Source organism: Rhinolophus sinicus, chromosome 14, assembly GCF_057876585.1.
Source record: "Rhinolophus sinicus isolate RSI-liver-muscle chromosome 14, RSI-T2T, whole genome shotgun sequence".
Classification (NCBI taxonomy): Eukaryota; Metazoa; Chordata; class Mammalia; order Chiroptera; family Rhinolophidae; genus Rhinolophus; species Rhinolophus sinicus.
Window position 1 is genome coordinate 32,025,857 of NC_142514.1, and position 19,198 is coordinate 32,045,054.

Here is a 19,198-nt window from a genome sequence, read left to right on the forward strand (position 1 = left end):
CCTTTTGTGTCCTTCTCTGATCCCATTTCCCTCTATCCTGCCCCCAATTTTATGATTATTAACCCCTTGCTTCTCTGTATTGTTTCACTACATATGTAATGTAACCCAAAATAAATGATTTTGTATTTGAGGTAGAAATTTAAGACAGAACAAATCCTCCCCTCTGCTTTCCTTCTTAGGGGGAAAGCAGACAGAGGAGAAGGAAATGGGTCAGGGCTGATCCCAACCGCCTGCTCAAGAGCGATACCACTACGCCAATCAGAGCTGAGCAGAGACCTGGAATAAGGGTGTAAAGTGTCGACCACTGGCAGAGACTCCCAGCAGCTGCCTCCTCCCTCTCTCCTAGGGGTTGAGGGAGATCACTCTGGACAGAACACCCTCCTCCATCTGCCCAGGGCAGGCTGGGAGTTCAGCCAGTGGAAGACAAGACCAAGCAGGACTTCATACCACTTTCTGGGTCTCTCGGAGGTGAGGAGGAAGGGGGCTAGGGAGAGGGTGGAAAGTCTCCAAAACAACTACAAAAATAAGCACTTTATTAAAAAACAGCATTCTCAAGGATTGGGGGCTTCCAGAGGCATCACTGGGTTGCACTGTTGAGTCTGGATGCATCAGTGGGAATATGGGGCCGAAAGAAACTATCCAGGGTTTGCTGGCCTGGGCTGGGTCTTTTCCGGCTGGCTGGAATAGACACCTGGGATCTTCTGGAACTCTGTGCAGAAGCCGAATAAGGCACTGAGCGGGCAGCAAAGAATCCTCTCCTTCTACCCCTCCCCTCACTCCGCAGATCTAGCTCATGCTCTAGCCTGAATGTTATAATAAGGCTTCCAACCTATTTCCAGGATCTGCCTCTTCAACTCTCTAAAAGGCTAATCTTCCTCAAATGTAAATCTGACTGTCTCCATCTAAAAATGCTTCAGTGGCCTGGTGTTCACAGCCGACTCGCTGGATAGGCCCTGCTGACAGCTCCACCTAAAAAGAAACGCTCACGGCTCCTCACCCTGTGGACTGCATTGTGCCCACCTTTACTCCCACTTCTGCTGGGCCTGGAAGAACAGCCTTATTGCTGATTCCCCTCCCAAACCTGGAGAAAATTATTTATTTCTAGGACCCAGATTACCATCTGCTTCTTCCAAGCAGCCTTTCTGAATCCTGGCCTCCCTGATAGAACTAAAGCCCTCTATCTTATATCCCACAAAATCTAGTACAAACATTTCACACACCTGTGACACTATTATTTCCATCATTTGCTCTTGTCCCTTTTCCACCTAGATCCCAGTCTCCAGGTCAAGAACTATTCCTCTCATCCCAGTAAAACCTGGAATGGACAATGTTCACCCAAACGTGTGTCACTTAACTTACTGAAAACCTGTGGATTCAGGCCTAGGGAGAGATGGCTGGGTGAGGGCCAGGGAACTCACCTTGCAGGTCCCTGGCTGTTGGCCCTCATACACACGGAACACCTAGCCAAGAGAGAGGGAGAGTGCAAGGCTGGCATCTTCCCCCAAAGAGCCAGAGCCCTGTGTTCTAGCCTCAACTTCATACCCCAGCACCTTTGGGTTTTTTTTCTGTTTACATAGTAATAGGTTCATGCAGAACATGTAGGAAATACAAAAAAGACAACAAAGGTAATGCCTTTTTCATGGCCGTGGAGACAGCTGCAGTGTGAAACTCCTCCCGGGTCAGCCAGCGAGCTCCAGATGGTGTGGTCACTGGGGTTTGCCCTTCCAGGGCCAGACCGTATACTTGATATGTCAGCTTGATATGAGAGAAGGTGTGGACCACCTGGGGGGAGGGCCAAGGGGCTGAAACAGGCCTGTGCATGTGGCCACAAAAGCATCATCCCTGGCCCCTCCACTGCTCACTCACCTGCCCAAGGTGCTGGAGGCGGGAGGCTGGGAGGGGCCCGGCCCAACTCCGTAGTTCCTGCAGCAGGGCCTTGCGCTGACACTGCCCTGACGGTGCCGCAGTCACAGATGGGAACTCCCACAGTCCTGCCAGCAGACCTGAGGTGGAGGGCAGCCAGGTATGGGTTGGGCCTTAGCTTCTGACTCCTCCATCTCTCCACTTTTGCTTATGACACTGCCCTGCACTCCCAAGATCCAGATACCTGAGTTGGGTCTCTGCACCAGCAAAATTCGGGCATCCCCAAGGGCCCTGAGCTGCTCCAGAACACAGATGGCAGAGCACTCCTCCCTGGGGGGCCTCCGGCTAGCCTTTCTGGGAAAGTTGGCAACTCCCAGGGTCTGGTCCCAGGGCTCTGTAGGAGGCGCACACAGCTGGCACTGCCCAGTGTTGGGAGCTGGGAACAGAGATCCCCAAGTGGGCTTAGGTACCAAGTCCAGAGAGCAGGCCTTGGTCAGCTCTGCAGAATATTACTCAGGTTGTAGGATGAATTGGAATGAGGCTTCCACAGGCAATGCAGCAAAGCGCTGGGGCTAAGGCTGGCACTTACCACATTCCTCCACATCAAGACTGCCTGGCAGGCTCTGTGACGTTAGGAGCTGCTCCCGCTCCACCTGAGAGGCATAGAGCAGGATATCATGGTGCAGAGGTCATGCCTTAGGACCCCTGACTGCCGCTTCCCCAGATGGCTCACCCTCTGGTGTGCCCGGCACAGGCTCTGCACAGGGCACTGGCTGCAGAGTGGGCGCTGCGGGGTACACACTGTGGCTCCCAGCTCCATGGCTGCTTGGTTAAAGTCCCCTGGCCGGGCTGGGTCTACCAGCTGCTGGGCTAGGCTCCTAAAAGAAGGGAACATCGCTGTGATCCAAAGACTGTTTGGAGGCACCCTTCCCGAAATCCCTCATTATCCCAATATCCTACCAGAGCTGCTGGGAGACAAGGGTGCTGCTGGCATCAGCACCAATGGCTCGGACACGGCAAAGCACTCGTACTACGTTTCCATCCACCACACCGGTTGCCTGGCATAGAGGAGGCCAGGAGTCAGCCTAGTCTGGAGGAAGGTGGGCATGCCCAAGTGGGGGTGGGCTCATGGGCTCACCTGGCCGAAGGCAATGGAAGCAATGGCTCCAGCTGTGTACCGTCCTACACCAGGCAGGAGCCGCTGCAAAGTCTCTGCTGTACGTGGCACATGGCCCCCTAGCTCCTCTACCACCTGATTGGGGTGGGAAGGCTCAAGGTTAGGAGACACCCGAGGCCCTGGGGCTCCCAGCCTGCCCCACTGCCTTACCTTCCGGGCTCCTTCTTGCAGCCGCCGGCCTCGAGAGTAGTAGCCCAGGCCAGCCCAGAGCTGGTTCACCTCCTATGGGTGGGGTCAGAGGTCAGAGAGCTCAGCAGTCAGTCCTCTATTATTCCCATTTCCTCTACCCTAGGGTGGCTCTCACCTCCAGGGAAGCACTGGCCAGATCCTGCAGTGTTGGCCACTTCTACAGCCAGAAGGCAGGCAAAAAGAGATGAGGTCAAGGGTGAGAGAGGTAGAGGAAGCATTTTTTATCCCCATCTCAAAGGACAGGCTCTCATCTGGGGTCTGGCCCATGACCCTCCCTTTCTTTCCCTGAAGTCACCTGCATCCATCGGGTATAATAGTTGATCACCGTGGCAACCTGCGTCTGCTGCAGCATGACCTCTGAGACCCACACTGGGGGAAAGGGGTTGGCATGAGGGCACTGCTGACCTGCCCTGCTCCTAGCCCATAGCCTCTGACCCCAGACCTGAGGGCATCCCATCAAAGTAGCTCTGCTCTCAGGATATGTACTCACCAGCATACGCCCGCCTGTCCAGGTCCACCTCGCCCTTTGCCTGCCAATGCAACCCCAGATGGGGAGTTAGTGTGGAAGGGGCTGGGAAGCAGCTTCCCGCCCTGCAATTCTTGTGCCTTGTCTGCCTACCCGTCTTCTCCAGGGTAAGTCCCGCTTCTCTTGGTCGTACCAGCTCAGCAGGCTCTCCCGGAAGACTGTGACCTCAGCTGCATCTCTGAATTGGTGGTATGGGGAGACAGAGGCCTGCAATACCACCTCCTCCTGCGGCTCAGCCAGGCCTGTGGGGGCCTCCGGAAACTCAGGAATTGTCCCTGCACAGGCTGTGAACCCGGGACCACGGGCACTGCAGCCTGGCTGAAGTCTGCTCCCACTTAGGGTTTCCCCCACCCCCAAGTCCTTGCTTAAGCTTTGGACCTGGAGTAAGACCAGAATTCTTTAGCTGTGTATAGCCTTAGCTAAGTTTCTAGCCTTAATTTTCCCAAGTGGTATGCTGACTCCTTTGTCTCTAGGTCATAATGAAAATTCAACAATTTCAGCCAAGTATAACGTATGCTTGTGCAGGACTTTCCCATTACAAAATATTTTCAGGCTAATAAACTCATTTGATCCCATACAAGCCACAAGAGGAAGGAAATGCATGTATTGCTCCATGTAACTTATAAGAAAGCAACCATTCAGAGCAATTATCTCCAAGTCACACAGCAAAGTCAGAATTAGATCTTTAATTAGTTCCTTAATGCCTTGATATATACCATGCTCCCTTCCTAGCTTGAATCTGCACTCTTTCATGGCCAATGAAGCCAGCCCAGAGTCCCTGGCTAGGACCGAGCTCCTCACCATCAGGGGCAGAGGGCTTGGCCTGGCTGCGAGTGAGGGCATGTTTTTTCCTTCCCGCCTTGCTGGATGCCTGCTTCCTGCAATGCCTTTCCACAGCTGCTCCTGGCTTCTTCATGATGGTCTAGAACACAAAGGCCAGGCCAAAGTCGTCAGTCATGATGGGGCTGAATCTTTCGGCCCTGCAGGGGTGGAGCTACCTTGCTCTCTACACCATTCGCATGAAGTCTAGCTTTTCTCAAGAACTCTCCAGATGCTCATGGGTTTGCTACTGACCATCTGTGACACTGAGGTATGACCAGTAGGGGCTGAGCTTCTCCAAGTGGCTTCAGAGGGACTGGCGTTAGTATAGTCCTGGAGACATACACAAAATAAGAGGCGAGGCTGGGCTAGGTCAAGGATCAAAGCTTCCTGTGTGGGAGCACCTGTGTATCCCTGATGCTTACTGTGACACGTGTGTGGACAGGGGTTCTTGAGCAGTGTCTAGAAGCATGGGGGTGGGTAGGAGATATAGGACATTTGTACTGAAATGGCCTTTAGCAGTCATCTAATCCAAAACTTCATTCTATAGAAAGGAGAAAACAAGGATCAGAGAGGGGAAAAGATTTGCCTGAGAGTAAATGGCAAGTTGGGGAGGAGAGATGAACTGTCTTTATTCCTAGTCTTTACCTGATCTAGAAAACCATAGCTGGCTGGCCATTAGCATCAGGTTGCTCTTCACTGCTCCTTTACTTTACTTCTGGATACCTCTCCTCTAATAGCTAAATGTAGCTACCATGTTTCCCCGAAAATAAGACCTAGCTGGACAATCAGCTCTAATGCGTCTTTTGGAGCAAAAATTATTATAAGACCTGGTCTCATATTATATTATGTAAGACCGGGTCTTATAGTATAGTAAAATAAGACCCAGTCTTATATTAATTTTTGCTCCAAACGACACACGATTGTCCGGCTAGGTCTTATTTTCGGGGAAACACGGTAACAGTGAGTGCATGCTTACTACATGGCAGACCCTATGCTAAGTGCTTTACCAGACTTCTCACTCAATGTACTGATGACTCCATTAGGTATATTCTAGTATTGCTTCCATTTTAGTTATGAGGAAACTGAGGCTTGTAGAGATTAAGCATTCTGTCTGTTCCAACCCAGACCTGCCTCCAGAGCCTTTACTCTTGCACTCTGCTGTACTGCAGTCCCTGCTAAGCCTCTGGTTCAAACTCTCTCCTCAAACTTTTGACTTCATCAACTCATTTTCATCAAAAGAGCTTGCTTCCTCCTTCAGAGAAACAAAATAAATGTACAACAAACTTACTCCATCTGTACTCTCCTTCTCCTCTCCCCCATTATATGAAAGAGTGGTCCCTTCTCCTAAATTGTCCAAGCTCAGGATCCTGCTCCTTCAATCCCAACCCCCAAAAGATCCCCTTTCTCCCCTTCATAGTCAAACTTCCTTTACCAAATGCACTCACTTCCATAATTCATTCTACAATCCATTCTCCATAGAGTAAAACATCATCACGTTATTTTCTTACTTCAATAGCTTCCCATTAACACTGAACAAACATTTATGGAATGCCTACTATGTGTCAAGCAGTTTTAGGTACTTGGAATACTTCACTAAATAAAACATCTAAGGTTCCTGCCCTCGTGGAACTATATTCTAATGGGAGCAGACAATAAATAATACACAAAAGTAAATTATATAGGATATTTGGCGATAAATACTAGTATAAAGAGGAATAGTAAAGCAGGGGAAGGGGATAAGAAATGGGGGGGGGAAGGTTGTAATTTTAAGGAATGTAGTCAAGGTGGGGCTTAAAGTGATATTTGACCAATAACTTGAAGCAGAAGTTAGCCACGTGGATACCTGTGGGAAAGACATCCTATGAAGGAGCTAGTGCAAAGGCCCTAAGGAGGGAACCTGGTGTGTTTGTAAAATAAGGAGGCAAGTGTGGTTAGAATGTAATTTGGAAGGGGTGAGTAGTAGGAAATAAGGTCAGACAGGTAAAGAGTGTGGGGGGCACAGATCACAAAGTTCCTTGTAGGCTATTGGAGGACTTTGGCTGTCACACTCATTGCTCTTGGAATTGAAGCCAATCCTCTTAATACAGCTCCAGGGTCCCATCTGCTTCATCCCCTCCATCCCTATGCTCAGCCATGTTTGCCTGAAATAGATGCTGCAATACCCCAAGGGTCTGTCCACCCTGAAGCCTCACCCAATCCATTTCCTCTACTTGGACACTCTTCTCCTATGCTTTAGCTAAGATCTACTTCTTCACGTTTTGACTTAAATGCCCAAATCAGATCCCTCCGGTCTTACCCTCTTCTGAACTTCTCCATTGTAGCTCTTATACCAATTGCAATTTCACATTTATTTGTGATTCTTTGATCAGTGTCCACTTCCCCTTGACTGTAAAACTCCATGAGAGCAAGGACTGAGTCTCTTTCATTGACTGTTGTGTCCCCTGAGCTGAGCACAGTGCCAGATAAGTTGCATACAATAAACATTTGTTAAATTAATGGGATGAGGGGTAGTAAAAGGTTGAAAATGAACTATAAAGTGAATAACCAAGAAGAAGGGATTGAGCGTCCTCAGTGGGCCAAGAGGATGGTAACAGGAGCTCTTGGGAAAGGAATGGTCTCTAGTAGAGACAATTCCCTCACCGTAGCATGAGTCATGTTCAATTACTCCAAGTCAACCATACCTCCCACCGTGTTTCCCCAAAAAAAAGACTGAGTCTTATATTGTTTTGCTCCAAAAGACGCACTATGGCTCATGTTTAGGGGATGTCCTCCTGAAAAATCACGCTAGGGCTTATTTTCTGGTTAGGTCTTATTTTCAGGGAAACACGGTACTTGCTTACAACTTATCCCTTCCTTGTTGTCCCTACAGCCAGAGCCTTAATTCAAGTCCTCATTATCACCTGCCTGAATTATTCAAAAGCTTCTCTGCTAGAAGCCGCTCTAACCCCTCTGTGGCCTCCTCTCAAGTCCTCCTCCTGCCTCTTTCACTTCCTGGAACGCCGCGAGCTCAATCCTCCCAAGGAACTTGCCCACTTCCAGAATATCCTTCTTCCTCCCACATTTCCCTATGTTTGCCTAACTTGTATGTGTGCTTTAAGCTTAGCTCCGGCATCGCCACCTTCTCGGGGACCCTCACCCACACCCCAGAGCTGTGTGGATGAGGACAGCACAAACCCACAACCCACGTCCCGGGCGGGTTGTAAGCGAAGAAATAATTACCTCCCACGTTGCGTCCCGCGCCCAACGTTTGCTAGGGGGCGTGGTTCTGGCCACGCCGGGCGACGAGTCGGCCAGCAATAGCCAATGGGCTCCAACGCGCTCGGAACCGACTCCTCCGCGCCAGAGCCGGGAGGTCTGAACGGAAGTCCGACCCGTCAGCGACTCGCGAGGCGAGGGCCGGCCCCCATCCTCGACTACAGGAGTCGCGCCAGAAGACGAAGCGGAAGTTCTGCGTATCCACAGTATACTCAGGCGAGGGACGCGCGGTGTCATGGCCGCCGACAGTGACGATGGCGCAACCTCAGCTCCAGCAATCTCTGACGGTGAGTGGCTTTTCAGGGGCCGCCTTAAAAGCTTGTGCGCTCCGGGGGAGAGGAAGGCCTCGGGCCTTCTAGAAATCGACTTCACGTTTCAAAGGACGAGCCTCTTCCTTCTGAGCCAGCCACGAGGAGACTACAAGTCCCGGTGTGCTCTGCGGCTCGGGCTGCAAAAGCCTGGAGCGTTGGGAGCATAGTCAGGGTGGATGGGGGCATGTCGGGAGATGTAGTGTGGAGCTCATGACTCTTTTTAAGTGGGGGCAGGTTAGGAGTTGTGGTCCAAAGAAAGTGGAATATACTGGAAGCTCTGGTGTGAAGCATTATTTATCATACTTACAGGCCTACATGCTACTGCTGCTTGTAGCTGCTAGGGCACCATGGAAACAGTAGTATGGAGCCTAATGGGATATTAAAACTGAAATTCTCAACCCCTGCCAAATAGTTCTGCAGGACGTGGGAAAAAGAACCTCACAGATCATCTAGTCCAACCTTCCACTTCTACGGATTGTGATGCTGAGGGAGAAATGATTTTCCAAAAGTCTCACATAAGTCACCGGAAAACCCGGCTCTCTCCCAAAATTCAGGGTACTGTTCGCTAAGCAAGGCCTGTGTGTAGAGCATGGTTGATACAAGGGCTTGAGGGGAAAGCTGCCGTTTCTTGCCCTCATTGAAAATGACCCCCACCCGCAAGTCATGGTCTAGCTTGGGATCTGTTCCCCCAGCCTTTGACTGAGCGTTATTACCTAATCTTCCTCCTTAGCCCCAGGTGGTGTCAGCAAAAGCACAAAACCTGGGGAGGAGCTAGTGGTCCTGGTTCCCGTGGTGGATGTGCAAAGTGACAACTTCAAGGAGATGTGGCCATCCCTTTTGCTGGCTATAAAGACAGCTAGCTTCGTGGCTGTGGACACGGTGAGGGTTGGGGAACAGGGAGGGCAGGTGGCTGTGAAAGCGCTGGTGCTGGGCACCTAACTCAACTCTCCCTTTACCCACCCATAGGAACTGAGTGGGCTTGGGGACAGGAAGAGTTTGCTGAACCAGTAAGTATCAGCTGAGATCTCTTTAGTTCCAGCCTTGGGGTGGGGGGTCAAGACCTTAACCTTGGAGTGGAGGTTGCAGTTCTGGGTGGTTTGGGTCCTTCATGAGGCTTACTCGCAGCCACAGTCACCCCCAAACCCAACCCCAAGGTGCATCGAGGATCGTTACAAGGCCGTGTGTCATGCTGCCAGGACCCGGTCTATCCTCTCCCTGGGCCTCGCCTGCTTCAAGCAGCAGCCAGACAAGGTATGGGCTGATCTCACCCCCAGCCCAGGTCTGTGGCTGGGTGGGGAGCAGGGTTGAGATCCTGGGGAACATCAGGTGTGAGGTTTTTTCTTACAAGTCTTGATGTAGCAGACCCTCCTTCTCTCCTAGGGTGAACACTCATACCTGGTCCAGGTGTTCAATCTGACCCTGCTGTGCATGGAGGAGTATGTCATAGAACCAAAGTCTGTGCAGTTCCTGGTACAGCATGGCTTTGACTTCAACCGGCAGTATGCCCAGGGTATCCCATACCACAAGGGCAATGACAAGGTAGGCCTCCAGCCTTGAGACTGCCCCTCTGTGACTTAATTTCTCCACATCCTGGGCTGAGTGCCTGGGGAAAACCTGCTTCTTCGGGAGTGTAGGGCATCACTAGAGACAGGGCTGGGGAAACAAGACTGAAACATGGGTCAATAGCATTGGGTTGGGCAGGGAGGGAGAGCTTTCCAGGTGGGGGAGCTTGGGTTAAGTATCCTGTAAAGGAAGCTCCCTAGGGCATGCCGTCCTTCCCGATGACCCCTTCTTTCCCCCCCCAGGGTGATGAGAGCCAGAGCCAGTCAGTGAGGACACTGTTCTTGGAGCTAATCCGGGCCCGCCGGCCCTTGATCCTGCACAACGGTCTCATAGACTTGGTGTTCCTATACCAGAATTTCTATGCACACCTGCCGGAGAGCTTGGGAACCTTCACCGCTGACCTATGTGAAATGTTCCCAGCTGGCATTTATGACACCAAATATGCTGCTGAATTTCATGCCCGCTTTGTGGCCTCCTATCTAGAATATGCCTTCCGGAAATGGTGAGAGACTGGTTAAGTGAAAGGGGTGGGACCTGGTGTAAACCTGTTTCATTCACTTAAGATATTTATTGGGCGCCTACTATGTGCCAGGCACTGTTTTAGGTGCTGAGGATTCAGCAGTGAACAAAACAGACAAAACCCCCTGTTCTCATGGAGCTTATATGCTACTGGACCAATACCTTCTTGCACTATTGCAGTGAGCGGGAAAATGGGAAGCAGCGGGCAGCTGGCAGCCCACACCTTCTCCTGGAGTTCTGCAGCTATCCTTCTAGCATGAGGGCCCATATTGACTACCGCTGCTGTATGCCCCCTGCAATCCACCGTCCTCATTCTACCAGTGTCTGTGACAACTTCTCGGTGAGAGCACCTGTCCATTTCGTGGGAGAGGGGAGGTCCTGACGTGTTGAACCCCTCTCTAAGCCTCTTTCCTACCTCTAGGCCTATGGCTGGTGCCCCCTGGGATCACAGTGTCCTCGGTCCCATGATATTGACCTTATCATTGACACTGATGAGGCTGCCATGGAGGACAAGCGGCGACGGCGACGGCGGAGGGAGAAACGGCGGAGGGCTTTGCTGCGTCTGCCTGGGAAACAGACGTCTGGGGAAGCTGAGGATGGTCCTCCCATGAAGCAGGTCTGTGGGGATGGCCTCAAGCCTCCGGATGAGCAGGAGGTGGCTGAGGATGAGACTAGCAAACAACCTAGCTCGGAGCAAGGTCACAAAAATGACTTGGAGATGGGACTTAAAGCAACAAGGCCTGAAACAGCTGACATGGCTACCTTAGAAGTGCCAGGGAGTCAGGCCAGCCCTAACCCAGTGCCTGGGGATGGATTGCATCGGGCTGGCTTCGATGCCTTTATGACAGGCTATGTGATGGCTTATGTGGGAGTGAACCAAGGACCCCAGCCCTGTAGCTCTGGACCCTGGCTACCTGAATGCCACAACAAGGTGTACCTGAGTGGCAAAGCTGTACCCCTCACAGTGGCCAAGAGCCAGTTCTCCCGTTCCTCCAAAGCCCACAACCAGAAGATGAAGCTGGCTTGGGGCAGCAGCTGACCCAACTTCCACCTAGCACCCAGAGCCCAGGAAGAGAAGCCCAGGGTGGAACTGAGGGGGTCTTGGTTCCTCTGGCCTGTGAATGTCCTACTCCCAACTACTACAGAGTTGGGGAGGTGGGGCTCCCGACAAATACTGCTGCATCGCTCCTGGACCTTCTCCTTTACCCCAGAGACTGAGGAATAAGGGCGCAAGTAAGAAAGCGGACCACCTGTAACACCGACTTTATTTATTTTTAAATCTGAAAAGTATCTTGGGAAAGTTTTACCAAAAAAAAATCAGCAGAAACAAGTTATGAAAATATCTGACCAGCTTCATCTTTGGTTATTTCTTATTGCAGCTCTGTAAAGACAGACTGTTCCGGTAGCTCCAACCATAGCAGGGAGAGAAGAAAATCAGTCCATGTATAAAACCATTTAACCAAATGGGTGTATCACATGTTGACAAATACATAGAGCAGGCCCTAGGGCCTACAAAACCAGCCCCACTCCCAACCACAAGGTTGAAAGTCTTATAGGGCAGAACATTAAGACTCCTTCATAAATATGAAAATAGATTAATCAACTGGAAAAGATCCTTGAATAGGTTAGCTTAGAGCCATGACCACCACGCTGCCTTGCCTTCCCGTTGCATAGAAATGTAGTGACATGGTCTGACCGTGCAGTAAGTGCAAACAGCAATTATTCAAGTGTCTTAGACATAACTGGCAAGAAGCACCCCAGTCTTCAGGTCTGAGATATAGTCATGCCCTTTACGGCCTCCTGGTCAGTTCCAGGTTCCATCTAGTAGCTTATATGCCCCAGGAAAGGGCAAAAGACAGACCTGGGGTGGGAGAAGAACCTGGGGTAATAGCTGCCTGCCAGCTCACACCAGAACTAGGAGTCATCTGGTCCTGTCTGCGGAAGTGCATTGGGGAGTCAGGTGGGAGCCAGAGCTCCTTGCTGGATTTCCAAGGCTTTTTATCAGCTGTTGGCCCTAACTAGGAAGGCCTCTCACTGCTGTCTCCCCCTCATACACACCAGTGGGCACTGGGAAGCCCACAGTTGAGCCTGGCTTGGCCTAGCCTGCCTGCTCTGTGGACCCCAGGGAAGAGTCAAGGCTATGCACCAAGGGGGGCCCTGTGGCTGAAGGTCCATCCCCAAGGTGAGGCAGGGATTAACCCCTCTCACCCATCCTGCTCTCCCTGGGTTTTCAGGCCTATGCCTGAGATAGAGAAGGGGACTGGAGCCAAGCCTCTTGGCTTTTCTTCTTCTACTTCCATCTCCTCAGAGGTACCTGCAAGGCATGGACTGGCACCTTCAGGCCTGGGCCCAAAACCGTTTTCTTCCTGGGGACTGGAGCAGTCCATGGCCTCATGAGCTGGAGCAGCTGGTAGGGCGGGTGGTCGGAATGGTGGGATCTCTTTTACTCTATACTTGAGACTACTGAGGCGCGGTGGGGGCCCATCAGATAGTGATTCTTCTCGGCCCACAAATGGACAGGCCTCTTGATGCAAGAACTCTGGTGAACCTGGCAAAGAACGCCACCGGCGGGCAGGTGGGGCCTGGGGTTCCTGCCAATCAGCCACAGGCAAAGTTCCAGGCCCTGGTGCATCCAGGTCAAATACCAGGGAGATGACAGACTTGCTGGGCAGGTCAAAGAACTTGATCTTGCCACCCTTGAGGTCCTGGCGAGCACTGAAAGGATTGATTTTGGGGGTGCGGGCAGCACCACCTCGTGGCTGGTAGTAGGGGTCCAAGACGTTCACTGTATGTGAGGGCTTACGGGAGAAGATGTCTGACTGGCTTCGAGACAGCCAGATAGTACGTCTTGGGCGTGGGGACTTGGGAGGGATCTTGTCATCTAGTGAGCTCAGTCGCTTCACCCCAGGTCCTTTCTCCAAGACTCCTGAAGAACAGTGCATCAAGTCAGGGTTACTTTCACTAGTCATAACAAATAGAAGTGGCACTTTGTACCACAAAGTGATTTCACTTGGGAAAGCAAAATAGATACTGTTGTCTTAATTTCACCAATGAGAAAACAGACTCAACAAAAAGGAGGCAATATTCCAAGTCACAATTCTTTAAGAGTCCAATATTTTCCCCATCCCCTGCCCTTCCACCTTTCTTCTGGATTTGGGATCCTGCAATCACTGCCCCGGAGGGTAAGATCCTGCATCCCAATTTCCTCCCTTGGGGTCAGATTAGATACGATGGTCTAATCTCTTACCCTTGAATGTGGGCTGCAGCTTCCCGTCTGTCTCCAGCTCTTCCTCGTGTAGGCGGCTCAGAATTTCCTCCAGGGTCTTCCCAATCTCCACAAAGGATGGGCGCAGTTTGGGGTCCATCTGTAGTCATCCACACCAGCCATTAGACCTGCCCCCCTACCTTCTACCCCAAAGATGGAATTTGAGTCTTCCTGGCATCTTTCAAGACTCAGATGTGCAGCTAAGAGATCTTTTCTGAAGGCTGCAGATCATGAGGGTGATTCCCGGAGCTAAAGTCAGGAAAGGTGCTATTGTCTAATACTTTCCCCTAACTCAGCACCCTTTCTGTGTGTCTTAAACCCTTGTTTGGCAAAGAATCCTTCACAAGGGTATGCTCACATTGGTTTGTTCTTTCTTGAGTTCTGCTGCTAATGTGTTTTTGGGAGCTACCTAGACAAGGCCCAGCTACCCCTTGGTCATAACAGGTAGGTCCAGCCTGAGCTGTACGAAATGAAGGCTAACGAGCCTTTCCCATGCACTTTTAGGACCAACGACCCACAGTCCAACTAAAACCTGACCAAAGCTTCATCAACATCCAAGGCAAGGGGTGGTGTGTCTACCCTGCCAGACGAGCACTGGATATTACAAAACAATTTTCCTTTCTTTGGTCCAGGGCTCTGGAGAGTCTGGCAGGCCCTCCAGTCTGGCAGAGGAGAAGAAGTAGGCACTGTTATTCATCAGTAAAAATAAAGTCCCTCACAAGGCTAATTAGCAGCCTCTCCCTACAGTCATAACCAGGTGAAAAGGGTTCGGTGAACCCCTGACCAGAGCCAGGGGGAGGAAAGACACTCACATTACAGCAGTTGAAGGTGAGCTGCAAGAAGTCTGGGGGACAGTCTCCCACCATGTGCTGGAAAGCGTCATAGTCCAGCCCGAAGTTCTGTGGAGGGATATGGTGGGGAGGGGACAGGGGACATGGGTAGAGAGGTCATTGATCCCTCCATCCCTCCTGGCCTGCTCAGAAAGGCTGGGAACTGCCCCTGAGAAGTAGCCACACTGACTGAGTTCCAGCAACTCCACCCCAAGGACAAAACAGTTCCACAGCCTCAAAAGCAGCCCCACCCCGTGGTACCGACCCCATGCCTACAGCTCACCTCAGTGCGGGGAAGATAGTCCGGATCAGCTTGGATGCGCGCGATAATCTCACAGAGGATGATACCATAAGAGAACACGTCCGCCTGGTAGGTAGTGAAACCTCAGTTTCCCTCTCAATGGAGTGAGAAGTGGGCTTTCTGCCCCTCATGTCCACCAGCCCAAGCCTGGGCCCTCCTGCCCATATTTCACTTCATTGACTGGGTAGCTGCCAACTACCAGCCCTGCACTTTGCAAGAAGGATGTAGATCTCCACCCTGAATAAAGGGTGATCCTGACACCCTCTGCTAAGAGTGGATTCTAAGGAGAACCAGACCTTGGGGTGCCCAGACTCACCTTCTCATTGTAGGGCTCATCTCGGAGTACCTCAGGTGCCATCCAGAAGGGTGAGCCCACCACAGCCAGCTTCTCACTCCCCATGCTGTGGGGTGAGATTATACGGAAAATGAGATTGCCGCTGGCTGGTGCAATGGGATATCTGAATATTGGGAATTCTCCCCCAGGGATGGGCACAGACTAGGACTGACCAAATTTAGGGAGCTAAGGAGCTGTGACCAAGTCCTGGCCTCTAGGGAAGAAGCTGGCGTTTTCCTTTTACCTCAGTCCCTTCTGTAACCCCAGCACCCCTCAGGGCTACCCACCTCACATCGGGGATCTTCTCAGCCAGGCCAAAGTCAGCTACCACAGCAGAGTAACCATTCTCATCCCTCTTTATCAGGCAGTTCTAGGGTTCCCAAAGAAGAAGTGTGGCTTAGAAGTAGGGACCAGCCAACCATTAAATTACCACCATCCCTCCCTGCCACGGGTACCTTGCTCCGTGATGAAACCGTACTCTTAGGCTGACCCCAGTGGTCAGATGACTTGGGGGCTCTGACAGCCATGTGAGATGAGTTAGGCCTGGGTCTTGGGTGGCTGCCCTGGGATTCTCATGCTCCAAACACAAACATTTATCTTTGCTTTCTATGTGCTAGGCATGGTTCTAAGTTCCAGAGATACCTCAATGAACAGAAACCCTTGTCCTCTTGGAGCTAACAATCTAGTGGAGGAAGACAGACTATCAGCCCCCTGGCCTCCCTTTCTCTTTTCCTCAGAATAAAGAAACCAAAGGCCAGACCTGACCTTTTGCCAAGTAATGCAAGCACAGGACAAGCACCCAAGCCTACACTCCTCTCACTGCCAACAGGATCATAACCAACCTCCTCTCTGGTATTAAAAGTCTGTGATTTGGCTCTAACCAGCCAGCCTACCTCCCTACTCGCTCCCCTCTGCCACTGGTACCCCTATGCTCACATCTTCATCCAAACTTCTCACAGACATGTTTGACTTGTGAATCCTTTGTTTATACTGTTCCCTTCCATTTGGAATGCTCTTCCAATTCTTTCACCTCAGAAAATTTCATGTGTTTTAAGACGAGCTACCTTTCCAGCCCTGTCCTCTCCAGCTCTCACCTTTATTTCTCTCTCATCTCAGCTCCTTTAACTCCTCCTCTGTGCCACTTCCTCTTACAGTCTAGCAGGCTATCAGCTCTTCAGGAGCAAGTTCTGGTTCCTCACAGTATTCAATTCATGAAAGAGGTTCAGGTCATGCTCACTGAACAAATGCTACTGTCTCCAGAGAAACGATGAACCCAAACAACTTATAAAGAAACACAAAGCAGCAACCAGCTATCTCCAAATAGCTGCATTCAAAATAGCCCTAAAGCACTCTGGCTCAGGAGGCACCTTACTCTACCCCTCTTCCTCCAGAGGCAGCAGAGTAGGGATCCTTGGCTCACAGGGACATTTCTGGAGCCAGCAAGGCCCTATGTGACCCAAATTAGCCCTCCCTCCCCCTCACCAGCCTTGGCATCCAGTTGCCGAGCCATTGCCAAGTCACCTCCAGCTTACTCCACATTAGGTACAAATCAGTCCCTTACTCTGGCCTTGACATGATCAACACTATTCTCTCTTCCTGACCTGGAAGAAGCCTGTGATTTCATCACATCCTCTCCTACCCTGGATCCCAGGTAGACGTGCACCAGCTCCGGCTTTCAAGCAGGACCGTCCTTGTGCTCGTCCTGGCGATAGTTCTCCCATCAGTCCTGCTGTCTTAGCATCCCTCAGCTCCTTGACTTTGAATGTCTTTGAGACTATGGGCCCTAAGCCAGCTTGACTATTAGCTGAAGGCCAGGCTACAGGGCACTGGTCTATGAGGCAGCGGCAGCTCAGACCTGTCACCTGTTTTTCTCCCCTCCTCTTTCACTAACAACTTAGGCTCCTTTCTCCAAGGCTCAGTCCAAAGTCCTATTTACTATTTGCTTTATAGCCCTCAGAAACAACCTTGTTAAATTCAGCTTGTAAATTCAGCAAGTAAGGAATAGATCATGGCCGCAGTGCCCTGCCTTGTCAAAGCTGTTCAGTTTCTGCCCCACCTTCACCGTTCACTCAATGCAAACCACCCATTCAGAAGTAAGTGCCTTCAGAGTAGCTTCTCTGAGCGGCTGAGAAATGGATACGGCACGGCTGGATCAGGGCTCTACAACATGGGACAAGGTTGCATGTCTCTGGTCTGGAGTAAGACCACTTCCCCTCTTAAAGCTCCTCCACAGCCAATAGATGGGTATTGGAGCCAAAGACAAAGATAAGATACTGAAAACCAAAAGTGCCCGACTTTAGGAGTCTGTATGTGAGGTGATAAGGAAAATGGGGAGGGGCCCTGACCAGGATTAGCCCCTGTGGGGTTTTCCAACAAACTCCTGAGCCTGCCCTTAACAGGGCCTCACTCAGCCAGTGAGGTTTGTCTGGCAGCACTTGCTGTTTTTACTTCCTTATCTCCCACTCATTCCTCCCTGGCTTCTGCTGGAAGAATTCTCAGCGGACCCCAATGAGTTCTATGGCATTAAGCTCAATAGACAAAATTAGTTCTTACATCACTTGATCTTTCTGCTGTTGACTGCTGATTACTTCTGTCCGTGTTTTTACATATCATTCAGGAATCGTATTAGTACTGGGCGTGCAGAGGATAATTTGTCGTGGTCCTGGAGCTAACAGACTCTATTAGAGGCTATTCCTGTTCCTTTCTGATTCTTCTCTCCAGACTAATATGCCACACAGTTCTGGATTTCCTTTTCTACCTTTAGCTACTCTGCAGACTCCAGTGCAAGCTCTTCTTCCCATTCCACGAGAACGATGCTCTCAGGGTTCTAGCTCAGGCCGGCAGCTCCTGTGCTCTTTTGTGGGGAATAGTCCACATTTCTTCTCTAATTACCACTGCAGTGCTGGTGACTCCCAAGTGTATATCCTCAGCCCTGACCTTTATCCTCAAGCTGCAGATTTGCACAGACTGCCTATTTCTGGACATCGCCTCCTGGATTGCTCCTCTTCTCCATACATGCAAACCTGGACTCATTTGTCCAAAAGCTAAAACTCTAGCTGTATTTTTATGTCATCTGGCACTGTCAATTTCCACCCAGTTTGTTAAGCTAGAAGCCTGGGATGCATCCTAGATTTTTTACTCTTACTCCAACTAATTTTAGCTTCTAAATGTTTTTCAAATCAGTCTCTCCCTCTTCATCCCCACTCCTATTGCCCGGTTCAGGTCCTCATCATTCCTCCATTGAATATTGCAATTCCTTTCTCACTGGTCTCTCTGGCTTGGCCAGGGCTTGATCTCCCTGATGCACCTTCTCATTCCTGCCAACATGATCTTCTTAAAATGCAAATCTAACTGTGTCACTCCCCCATTTTAAAAGCAACAGTGACATAGTGTATGATTCCACTTATATCAAATGTCCAGAATAAGCAAATCCATAGAAACTGAGAAGGACTGATGGGAGAGAATAGGATATGGGGTTTTCATTTTGGAGTGATGGAAATTAAATAGTGGTGGTTGAATATATAAAAAAACACTGAAATGTATACTTTGAAAGGGTGAATTTTATGTGAAAATATATTTCAAAAAAGCTATTACTTTATAAAAGTCGACAATAGCTCTTCATTTCCTATCTAAAAGATAACATCAGAGTTAGAGAGTATAATATGATCACACTCCTCTGTTTTCAAGTCGTAGCTCTTACCACTCTAACCTCAAAGTCTGCACATCATACTGTTTATGCCTCTATGCCGTTGTTTATGCAATTCCCTTTATCTGGTCTCATCCGGAATATTAATGCACCCCGACCCCCACCCCCCACACACACACAATACTTACTTAGTAGAATTCAATTTGCAAGATTCAAGTTAGGCATCATTTCTTCCAAGAAGCCTTCTCTATACCCTCAGGTTGGGTTAAATATCCTTTTTTCAAAGCATCCTAATACACTCTCCTCTCTCTAACCTTAGCAACTGCCATATTATAATGAACGTGTCTGTTTCTACAGTCCCTTCCTATAGCTATAGATTGTAAGCTGTAGACTACCAGCTTTAGAAAGCAGAAATGTCTTCAGAGGGAGGTGGCCTAAAGAATATTCCCTAGCCCTGTGGGTAAGGGGAAGATTGCCTACTTCTGTTTGTGCAGTACCCTAGAAATTATAAAACGTTTTTGTTTTTTTTTAAGGAAGACACAGCTCACAGTGGCCCATGTGGGGATCGAACCGACTATCTTGGTGTTATCAGCACCA

The 19,198-nt window shown here is 50.3% G+C and overlaps 3 protein-coding genes across 25 annotated transcripts in view; 1 reads left to right on the plus strand and 2 right to left on the minus strand.

Moving 5' to 3' along the window:
• Positions 1-516: 516 nt before the first annotated feature.
• Positions 517-8,069, minus strand: MUTYH (mutY DNA glycosylase). 19 transcript variants are annotated; one of them, XM_019749374.3, is made up of 16 exons: positions 7,797-8,069; positions 4,557-4,677; positions 3,849-3,997; positions 3,720-3,759; positions 3,525-3,598; positions 3,345-3,386; positions 3,191-3,262; positions 3,002-3,115; positions 2,824-2,921; positions 2,597-2,741; positions 2,453-2,516; positions 2,108-2,299; positions 1,867-2,003; positions 1,633-1,782; positions 1,419-1,460; positions 517-709 (listed from the first exon to the last, which is right to left on the minus strand). In XM_019749374.3, the coding sequence occupies exons 1-16, from the start codon at positions 8,067-8,069 to the stop codon at positions 578-580; spliced, it is 1,845 nt and encodes a 614-aa protein (XP_019604933.3). In that variant the 3' UTR covers positions 517-577. The 19 variants fall into 19 exon arrangements, 18 of the variants coding, with proteins under 18 accessions (XP_019604933.3, XP_088647230.1, XP_088647234.1 ...); XM_088791104.1 differs by having other exon boundaries at positions 3,849-4,039; XM_088791108.1 differs by adding exons at positions 4,830-4,907; positions 5,000-7,023 and having other exon boundaries at positions 3,002-3,262; positions 3,525-3,759; positions 3,889-4,039; positions 7,797-7,927.
• Positions 7,987-11,569, plus strand: TOE1 (target of EGR1, exonuclease). 2 transcript variants are annotated; one of them, XM_019749379.3, is made up of 8 exons: positions 7,987-8,119; positions 8,874-9,022; positions 9,110-9,150; positions 9,298-9,394; positions 9,524-9,682; positions 9,949-10,208; positions 10,406-10,565; positions 10,647-11,569. In XM_019749379.3, the coding sequence occupies exons 1-8, from the start codon at positions 8,068-8,070 to the stop codon at positions 11,262-11,264; spliced, it is 1,536 nt and encodes a 511-aa protein (XP_019604938.3). In that variant the 5' UTR covers positions 7,987-8,067; the 3' UTR covers positions 11,265-11,569. The 2 variants fall into 2 exon arrangements, with proteins under 2 accessions (XP_019604938.3, XP_019604940.3); XM_019749381.3 differs by lacking the exons at positions 8,874-9,022; positions 9,298-9,394.
• The window catches only part of TESK2 (testis associated actin remodelling kinase 2), a 126,409-nt gene continuing 118,684 nt past the window's right edge, over positions 11,474-19,198 (minus strand). For all 4 annotated transcript variants that reach the window (XM_074334636.2, XM_019749378.3, XM_074334635.2 and 1 more), the window contains 6 exons: positions 15,243-15,325; positions 14,938-15,022; positions 14,604-14,687; positions 14,303-14,389; positions 13,473-13,590; positions 11,474-13,151 (listed from right to left, as the gene is read on the minus strand). In XM_074334636.2, the coding sequence (XP_074190737.1) occupies positions 12,430-13,151; positions 13,473-13,590; positions 14,303-14,389; positions 14,604-14,687; positions 14,938-15,022; positions 15,243-15,325 (1,179 nt within the window). In that variant the 3' untranslated portion in view covers positions 11,474-12,429. The remainder of the gene's footprint in view (positions 13,152-13,472; positions 13,591-14,302; positions 14,390-14,603; positions 14,688-14,937; positions 15,023-15,242; positions 15,326-19,198) is intronic.